We start from the raw sequence: 10,361 nt of genomic DNA, 5'->3' as shown, positions 1-10,361 counted from the left end.
GGAGCACAGTCTTAACCACTGTGCCACCAGGGAAGTCCCCCTAGGTGAATTCTTTTATTTATGTTCTGTATAGATGGACATCTACAACCAGCTACCTTTTAGAATAATCTGAAATCCTGAATTAGTAGGTTCTAAATTAATCATGTTTTTACCTCTTTATTCAACTAACTTCTGCCAATACTCAGCGAACACAAATGTGATTTCCTCTGAGTTATATTCATTTATGATCCTCTGTGGTCCACTATTTAATTCTGCTTTCCATTCTGAAAGAGCTCTTAACCTTTGTTCATTAATCATGGGAAACAGTTGTGCAACATGCCTTGACATTAAGTTGAACATCTAAAATTAGTCCTGTAACAATCAGCAGTTGGGAACAAGGTTTTAGTAGTTTGTGGTATATGTTAAGTAGACATTGCAAGGTTGGAAGGAACTCCCTAGAAATAAGTAAGTGACTTGTGTTATGTGTGTGTGCATGTACCTGTGTGTATACACAATTGAAAGTCTCTTTTTATTAAGCAGATGGACAAATTACATCTGTTACTACAAATGCATTATAAGCATCTTTATGCACTATGCTGTTTAATCATTTTAGAAGAAAAATATATTTATTGAAAACCTGGTATGCTAGAATGGATTTTTCTGGATGTTTCTTTTGTGGTTTTCATTTTTTAAAGGAATAATTGTATTACATATACTATATTTCAAGTGAATGAATTTTTTTTTTCTCTTCAGAGTTTATAGAAACCCATTCACAAAAATGACATCCTGGTTATATGAATGTCTTTGTGAAGCTGAACTAGCACAGTATTATCCTCATTTTACTGCCCTTGGCCTTCAGAAAATAGATGAATTAGCCAATGTTACAATGAAGGACTACTGCAGATTGGGAGTCCATGACATGAACGACCGCAAACGTCTCTTCCAACTTATCAAAATCATTAAGATCATGCAGGAAGAAGATAAAGAAGTCAGTAGCCCAGAGTATCCTCTACAGACAAGCAGTCTGTGCATCAAGCCTCAGAAATCTAGATCTGGCCCTCGAAGGCAACTGCATTTTGAGTCTCCTGCTGACAACAAAGACAGAACTACCAGCAACAATCAGTTTGAACTGTGCAATTTATCACATTTATCTGCAAGTGAACAGAAGTCTAGTTACCGAAAAGTACTAGAGCATTTGCTACCAGATGATTCCCAGTACTGTACAAAAACAAGAACTCTGAATGCCACAGCTGCTGATTCCTACCTACAAGAAGAAACTAACACTTCACTCTTTTCATCAAATCACTTTTCTCCAATACAGGGAGATTGTGATAGTCCCGTTATACAAAGAGTCTCTCATATTTCAGGGTATAACTATGGAATCCCTCATTCCTATATCAGGTAATAACTTATTTTTTTCTTTTTTAATTTTGGAGGGAGGGTAACCTTAGGCAAGGGCAGGCTTCTCCATGACCAGAGGAGACCAACTATTCCATATTTACAGAAAACGATAGTGAACAGCTTCTGCGGTGATAATGGAAGTAACTTGATAGGGCGAAATTAATGAAGAATTTGGACTTTCCAGCTGGGAGATGATATTGTTCATATGCATCAAGCAGCTGTTACTTACCAGGGTCTGCTATTATTCCTATAGCAGACATATTTTTATTATTATAGTGCATGTAACATAATACATCTAATGCATCCATGAAGGTAAAATATCAGTAGTTAACTAGCCTCTGCAGTGAAAAAAAAATTACACAATCCACAGGATTTTTTTTTAAGGCTATCAAATTCACTTCAGCCAGAAGGCATGAAGCTTAGTTAAAAACAGCTGTTTAATTCGACTAGTTGAATTAAATAGGTCTTTGGAGCAATTGATTTACCTGCACATATTGAAATATGGTCCTGATTTTGAGTGCTTTCTACAATTTCAGCCCTGGAAGGACAGATGATTTTGGTCATTTCAAAGAGTAAGACCCTTTTGATGGAGTTTAGAGTTTGGTTGTCAGAGTGACAGTGCTTTGAGTTAGGATTTGAAATAAGGGCCCTAAGAGGTGAAATATCAAGTAATCCCTAATACCAGCCTTGGTATATGATAGAAAATATATTCTTTTAAAAATAATGTGTATTGTTTGTTTTGTTATTTTAAAAGTTATAGATGGTGAGTTGTGGAGAAATAAAATACATTCTTAAGCCACTTTTTAAAAAAAAAATAAAGGCTATTATTCATACCTTAAAACAAAGTATTTACCTCTGGTCTTATATTGGCTAAGGTTTCAGAGGATTTCATAACCAACTAGTTCTTTTATTCTAAAAAAAATAGAAGACCCAATTTTAAAGGTAAAAATGCCTTTAGTAATTTGAAATACATAACTGAATTCGATAGTGTTTTTGGAAGAAAAAAAAATTTTTTTTTGGTTTGGTTTAGCAAAGCACAGAGCATATAGTACTGTTTTCTTCTTTCAGTTGTCAAAGGACTAGATTGTTCTATGATCATCAATGCCAGGATTGTTGCTGTCCTATTGGTTAGCTCAGTGGTGAAAGAACAAATAGTTTCTTGAATGTTAGTCTTTTACTGAAAAACACATAAAAATCTAAATTGAAATTATTTATAAATAGAATAAAGATGTGAGTTTGCATTATTTATTTAGATAGAATGGATATTTTAGTTTAAATATTGCTGTTTTATTTATTTGGCAAATATAAAGTACCACCTCTGCTTGCCCTGATCCTAGATATAAAGATAATTAGGATATCTGGAGACTCTCAGACTCATAGGGGGCAGGGTAAGTGGGAAGACAGGCAACCATGTAGTGAGATAGGCGCTCTCACAGAGGTTTGTATGTGGCAAACCCAGAACGAAAGCTATTCAATTGAGCTTTCTCACTTTATATCATTATTATCATACTCTTCCCATTCCTTATTATATTAGAGAAATAGAGGTAAGAAAGTACATTTTCCCCAATAATTCTCAATATTGTCTTCTCACCCAAACCCTAAGTAGGAGCCAGAGTTTCAGAACCCTGAGAAACTCCCTCACCAACTTAAGGCTTCCTATTAGTGAGTCATCCCTGTCCAAAGAGCATTCTCTTTGGACACCTCAAATCAGGTAAGTTCAAAATAAATTACTGGACTGAGAACTTTAATAAAAGTCTAAGGCGTTTAGATAACTGGCTGCCCTGACTTATTTAAGATCTTGAACAGACCTAACTCTAGATGTATTAACTCTGCATGTCAGACAGATATATTTTATTTCTCCTAAGGAAGGTTGAGCAGTAAAACCAGAGCGTTTTAGAATACATTAAAACTTTTTTTTCCCCCCCTGGGGAATTCCTTGGCGGTCCAGTGGTTAGGACTCAGCACTTTCACTGCTGGCCCAGGGTTCAGTCCCTGGTTGGGGAACTAAGATCTGCAAGCCATGCAGCATGGCCAAAAAAGAAAAAAAATTGTTCTTTCCTTATAAAAAAATCTAACATATGCAAAAGAAGAGAAAATAGAACAGTGAGCCCCCACATGCCCATCATTCACTTTCAATGATTGTCAAGATTTTGCCACACTTACTGTCAAAATGGTACATTTTTTTAGACGTCTACTCTACATTGGTTAAAAAAAACAAAACATGCTTCAAAGGGCTTGAGTAGTCTTTTTTTTTTTAATTGGTGTATAATTGCTTTATAATGTTGTGTTAGTTTCTGCTGTACAATGAAGTGAATCAGCTATATGTATACCTGTATCCCCTCCCTCTTGGACCTTCCTCCCACCCTCACCCCCCATCCCACCCATCTAGGTCATCACAGAGCACTGAGCTGAGCTTCCAGTGCTTCACAGCATGTTCCTAACCCAAGGAATATTGCCTCAATATTCTGGGTGTTAAGGTTGATGAGTTCACTGAAGTCAGCCAGAGAAGAAATGTATCTGAACAGAAGGATGAATTAGTGGTGAATTAGCACCAGTGGTGAATTAGCACCAGTCATAAAGGGAAGAGGAAATATAGGATCATGTTCTAACAAATAAATATATATCAGGGTAGGCAAAAAGAGGATGCAAGAAAACAAGACAAAGGGAGTACCAGAATATACCTGGGAGAAACGGGGAAAATACATTGAAACCTACCACCAAATTCAAGGTATTTAATAAACCCAGGTAGGATTAAAAAAAGAAATTAGATTGAATGGTCCAGAAAACAGTAAATGTACAATAATAACTAGATTGAAAGGAAGCAAGAAACCTGCTTTTGGGTGGGGTGGAGTAGAGAGGGAGATAGAAGTAATCAGGAGGATTTATAGCGAATAAAAGAACTCAGTGTCAACACTTCAGTATGCAACATATTGTGTGTATATGTGTGTGTGCGTGTATTACATCTAATATGTAACAAAATGTACTGATACTTTGACCTCTTAAGTAGTTTTATCGTATTATTAAAAATTAAAGCCCACTTATATATCAGCCAGAACACGTCAGAGAAAGAGAATCCTTGGAATGAGATGGAGAAAATCAGAGTTTGTGTTCGAAAACGCCCTCTGGGCATGAGGGAGGTACGTCGTGGAGAAATTAATATTATTACTGTAGAAGACAAAGAAACTCTACTTGTTCATGAGAAGAAAGAAGCAGTTGACCTCACCCAATATATTCTGCAGGTATGATGCTTTCCTTCCATGTTTGGAACTAACATTATCAAGTGTCAATTTTCTGTTTTTTGTTTGAGTAGCAGTACAAATTCTAAAATCCAGTTCTGGGTTTGGGTGCTGGCATTCATTCCTGATGTGACATTGCATTAAATCATTGATAAACCTTAGCCTTCATTTTTAAAAAATATAGTGCAGTGGGGGATACAAAAACGTAACTCCTCCACTCTTGTGCAATAGAGTTGCATCATTCAGTCACTTAACATGCTTTTTTTTTTTTTTTTTGCGGTACGCAGGCCTCTCACTGTTGTGGCTTCTCCTGTTGCGGAGCGCAGGCTCCAGACGCGCAGGCTCAGCGGCCATGGCTCACCGGCCATGACTCACCGGCCCAGCCACTCCGTGGCATGTGGGATCTTCCCAGACCAGGGCACGAACTTGTGTCCCCTGCATCGGCAGGGGGGCGCACAACCACCCCGCCACCCCGGGGAGCCCCCCTTTTTTTTTTTTTTTTTTTTTAATTTTTATTTTTATTTTTTTTTTAACATGCTTTATGTGAACTTAATTACACATATTCAGTCAGAAAAGAGCGAATGAAGGAATAAAAAGAGTTTAAATAATGAACTGGTGGTAAGCAGGGCCAGTCACTGAGCCTATGCACCAGAGCGACTATGAGATAGTCACATAGTCTCAGTTCTCTCCTGTCTCTCACAGTGTGAACTTCTCATTCTGCTGAGTGCGAGTCTGGAGTTTAATGATGGAGGGTATATTTTTGAGCAAAAAGACCCCAGATTGCCAGCCAACTGCTTATTTTGATTCTCACTTGTATTTGGGCCTAGGCTTAATTTGGTGGACATTGGGCTCCTGAACAGGCCACTTTGTACAAGGTAGATTGCAGTGAGTAAATATAACCCAGGGATGTGATTTTACATCGAACATATAAGGGGTTAAATAAAACACTGTAGTTCAAACACATTAAAAAATGTTCACTCCCTGCCAGAATGATCATGATGAGTCCAAGGCAAAGGGTTTGATACTGAAAGGAATTTATTCCTAGCTGATAGGTACCCTTGCGATAATTCCTTCAGTCTCTATAAAAGCAGCAAACCCCACAGATGGAAGATACCATAATTTAGGTACTCTTAAAATTATGAAGCAATTATGAATAATCTTAAACAGGGGATAATCCACCAGATGTTAAGATTTGGGAATTCAGAGTTTCTCTTATCTGAATCTGCCTCCCTGCATGTTCATATTATGTTCATTCTATTCTCTCTCTCGCTTCAAAACCCAGTGACTGGGAGTTCCTTGGTGGTCTAGTGGTTAGGATTTGGTGTTTTTCACTGCCGTGGCCTGGGTTCATTCCCTGGTCAGGGAACTGAGATCCTGCAAGCCACGTGGTGCACAAAAACAAAACAAAACCCAGTGACAGGTAGAAAGAAGAAAAAAGTGGTGAGTAGTCTGGTGTGCAAGCAATTCACCTTGGTCAGCTGAGATATTACTCTACTGGGATAAGTCCTTTAACACTGATGCCAAATTGTTAATACTCTCCCCTCTGTAACACTTGCATTGTTCTTTTTTTTCTTTGCTTACCAAAATTGGCTTTCACAGTAACATTCAAAGCAATCTACTGTGTCTTTCTATGGGCACTAAATTACTAGGCCACTGTATAACCAGCCCAGTCACTTTAACAGCCTTATTGATTGCTGGTCAATGCACAGTCTATTAGGTCTAGGTGGGAGGTATTTATATTGAAGGTGGTCCAAATGACCAATTAGTTGTAATACTATCCAGTTCCATGGCTACTTATAGCCATGGTAATAGCCCTATCCAATCACCATCTACCCAAGACTGCCTTAATGATGCTTCTGTCACAGTAATTCCCTCAAGGAGGCATCATCTTATCTTTTGTATTTTTCCATTATCTCAAAACACAATAACCTTACTTCTTTGTCATTGCCATTGGTCAATACTTATTGAATACCCATAGTTTCCTTAGCACTTTCTCTGCTGTTTGAACTTTGGACCTTCGCTCTCATAGGTCAAAGTCCTTACCTGTCAACGCTTATAATATATGTGTTGAGAGGCCTTTTTTCTCCCCCTTTTTCTTAAGTAGAAAGAAGAAAAGGGAGGTTCATAGCAAACATAGCAAATAACTATTGATACTAGATTCTTTGGGTTTTATTTTTAAACTTATTCAGGAATTCAAATAGGTTTATGTGTCCTTTAATTAAACATCTTACCCTTTCAAATCTTCTTTTGTTACTTATGTGATCATATACATATAGTGTGCTGTCCTACTTACCATTAAATTTTAGGATATCAACGTAATAAGTGAAAAAACAAGGAGACATATCTGTATGTGTTTCATTCCAATTTCTTAAAGAAAAAAATATAGAGAAAAAAAGATGGTACTGAAATATATCAGTCAATAGTGGCCATCTCTAGTGGTAGTAAGATTTACAGATAATTTGATTTTCTTATCTGTTGTTATCCATGTTTAAAATCTTTTTATGCAATCAGCAGTGTTACTCTTATAAAAAAAAAGTAAGAACTTTTGAATAGGATAGATTTACCTATTTCAAAATCAAAACAGTATGCAATGAAGAGTGTCTCTAGTCCCATTTCCTCCTTGAAGACAACCAGTATTACTTAAGTGTTTTTTTCCAGAGATATTCTCTAAAGACACTAATAACTTTTTTTAAAACTTCTTTAAAAAATAAACTATGCAACTCTGATCATATCAAAGCTAAAGTGAGTTGTTTTTTTTTTGACCGCGCTGCACTGCTTGCAGGATCTCAATTCCCTGACCAGGAATTGAACCCAGGCCACGGCAGTGAAAGTCCAAATCCTAACCAGTAGGCCACCAGGGAACTGCCTAAAGTGAATGTTAATCCAACTTCATTGATAAAATATGATCAAATAAAAGCATATGTGATGGACATGAATTATAATAGTAATCTTGTATGTTTACATATCTTTCATGAAAGATTCATACAAAATTACTGGGAAAATCAGTACTTAAATCCTATTGGAAGGAAAGATACTCATTCCTTTAGTCAATACATGCTTTAAAAGGTGTTTACTCAAGAGCACTTATAGAAAGAGAAGAATAGCCATATACTCACGAAATAAAAGAAAACCCCCCAAAAATGTATATCCACATTTACTTCCGTTCATTTTTTTATTTTCCTGAGAAATGTCAAAAATGCTTTTGATTTCATACTTAACTATAAAAACCTACAGTGATGTTTGAGCAAAGAATGGATTTGTCTCCTTGCTTAAAGACCAGTTATGAGTTAGATATAAATCATGTCCATTAAAGTCAGATTTTAGAAATATATTTTACTCTTTATTATTGCCATTTTCAAGCTTAATCAAAAGTATAATGAACCCCCATCTACCTATGATCGACCTAAAACAGAAACATTTAACTGTTCTTAAAATCAATCATATTTTTCAGAGCACTAAATGTTCACAGATCTCTTTATCATGCTGCACAGATTCATTTTTTTTCTCAATTCCTAACTTTTGGAGATTTTTTATTCTTTCTTTCTTTTTTTTGGTCATGCCGTGTGGCTTGCGGGATCTTAATTCCCTGACTGGGGATTGAACCCGTGCCCCCTGCAGTAGAAGCGTGGAGTCCTAGCCACTGGACCTCCAGAAAATTCCCTGGAAATTTTTTCTAATTGATAAATTTGACTTTGTGGACCCAATTTCTTTTCAGATGACCTAACAAATTTCCATTCTAATGTAATGTAATGGTACATGAAACAGAATTGAATTTGGGGTACGGTGACCCACGACAAGTGGGGTCAAGTCCACTTTTCCAGACTTGCCCATAAAATTTTTTCTTAACTGAATATTTAGAGCAGGCCCAGAAGGTAGCAGAAGATAGGGCCTCATCTCTCATTCATTATGTGTGGACTGCCATTATGATGCTACAATCACACTTGAAATTATTAGGATTTCTTACTCAGATATAGTTGGGCTGCCAACATAGTGATCCTCTAAATTATGGAAATTATTACGGCTGCTGAAGCAATGCTTTCCAGACCCAATTTAGTGGGATTTCCTATCTCTTTCAGATTACCATGGTTTTTCATTTGGGAGTCATCTTGGACTCCTTTCTCTCCCCAGCTGTCACAACCAGTCATTGCCAAATTTCTTATGCATCCATTTCCTTTTTATTTCCATTGTCATTGTCTAATTTAGACCCTTCTTAACCTCACCACTGAATTACTAGTGTTCCTGTTTCCAATCCAGTCACAGTATTAAGCCATATTAGTCTTCCAATAAAATGGCTCAGGTCATCCCTCTCCTTTGCACAGTTTTTTGTCTTTCCACTTTTACTGAATTAAATATAAGCATTCTACCCCTTCCCTTTAGGCTGGTGTCCCAAGACCCCTACAACATAGTCCTAACTCATTATTCTCACCTTCTATTTCACTTTTCTATCTGCCAAGATCCTATATGTCAAACACATTGAATCCTCCCTGTCCCCTAAAGATTCTTTGTGCTTTCCTGCTTTGACTCTTTGCTCATGTTTCCCCTGTGCCCAGAATACCTTCCCTGCCTCAGTCCCTACCTCTTAAATTCCTCTTCTTCCCCCATGGCCCTTTCTTAGTACAAGCTTTTTCAGAATGTCTTTTCCAGTCAGAGAGATTATGTTTTTCTTTTGAACTCCACATGTGCTTTATCTCTCAAATTTTTTCTACCTTGTGGTCATTTGTATACTTGTCTGGATTAACATCTTTAGGTTGTGGAGTAGGGTAATGGTAGGGTAATGTCTGTTTCTTTGGGCCCCTTGAAGTGCCTACTGCAATATACATGCTACCAGCTGAGCAATAAATATTTATGGAATTATAAATTAAGCTTTGTAACCTATGGAATAAAGATCTTCCTCTAGAATTCCCCCCAAATTTCAAATATGCTGGCTCTAGGTGGGCTATGAGGATAATTTCCATAGAATTCAGTTCCTCTCCTAGACCTAAGGAAGATTGGCTCACTGTTGGACTCTTTAATTTACTTCCCTTAAGAGAGAACAAAAATTGTGTGGTTTAGTTTTTACATTGTGAGAACATGTCTACAGAGATCTCAAGTAAAAGAAGGCCCTGTCATTTGACAGTTAATGATTGCTTATTATCTCTTAAGTTTGTCATGGACAATTACTATTAGTTAAAAATGCATTTGTGCTGTTATCGTGTGTTAACTAGAATAGTGATGAAGAAAATCAAGAAAGTGTCTCTTTCTATAAAAACCAAATTTCTTTTTCAGCATGTTTTTTATTTTGATGAAGTCTTTGATGAGGCGTGCACCAATCAAGATGTATACATGAAAACTACTCACCCACTCATTCAGCATATTTTCAATGGGTACGATAGATATTATTTGCTCCTCCTGCCTTTTATTTTCTATTTTCCATAAATTTTATTTCTTTATAAATGTTACTTATGTTTTTCAATTATTTTGAATTAAACATGAAATTGTGTTTTGACCTAATGAATTTAAATTAGACTCTTCTGGAAATTCAGTGTCTCTATTTATAGGATTCACAAAGCATTTAGAAATATTCAGCAAAATTTCCATTTATACTGATGATATTGATTCTCTGTGCTTAGTGGAAAAATATAAGCTGTCAACAATATATATATATATATATATTTTTTTTTAATTTATTTTTTTTTTGGTTGCACCGGGTCTTAGTTGCGTCAGGCAGCCTCCTTAGTTGCAGCTCACTGGCTCGTTAGTTGTGGC

At 36.5% G+C, this 10,361-nt stretch overlaps 1 protein-coding gene across 1 annotated transcript in view; it reads left to right on the top strand.

The window, feature by feature from the left end:
* The first annotated feature begins 729 nt into the window (after nt 1-729).
* KIF24 (kinesin family member 24) overlaps nt 730-10,361 on the top strand; it is a 42,432-nt gene continuing 32,800 nt past the window's right edge. Inside the window, exons 1-3 of the mRNA XM_024753767.1 lie at nt 730-1,380; nt 4,430-4,619; nt 9,882-9,979. Of these exons, the coding sequence (XP_024609535.1) occupies nt 758-1,380; nt 4,430-4,619; nt 9,882-9,979 (911 nt within the window). The 5' untranslated portion in view covers nt 730-757. The remainder of the gene's footprint in view (nt 1,381-4,429; nt 4,620-9,881; nt 9,980-10,361) is intronic.

The sequence above is a fragment of the Neophocaena asiaeorientalis genome, unplaced genomic scaffold, assembly GCF_003031525.2.
Source record: "Neophocaena asiaeorientalis asiaeorientalis breed wild unplaced genomic scaffold, Neophocaena_asiaeorientalis_V1.1 scaffold220, whole genome shotgun sequence".
In the NCBI taxonomy this organism is placed as follows: Eukaryota; Metazoa; Chordata; class Mammalia; order Artiodactyla; family Phocoenidae; genus Neophocaena; species Neophocaena asiaeorientalis.
Note: the sequence above shows the minus strand (reverse complement) of the source record. Positions and strands in the feature narration are given on the sequence as shown.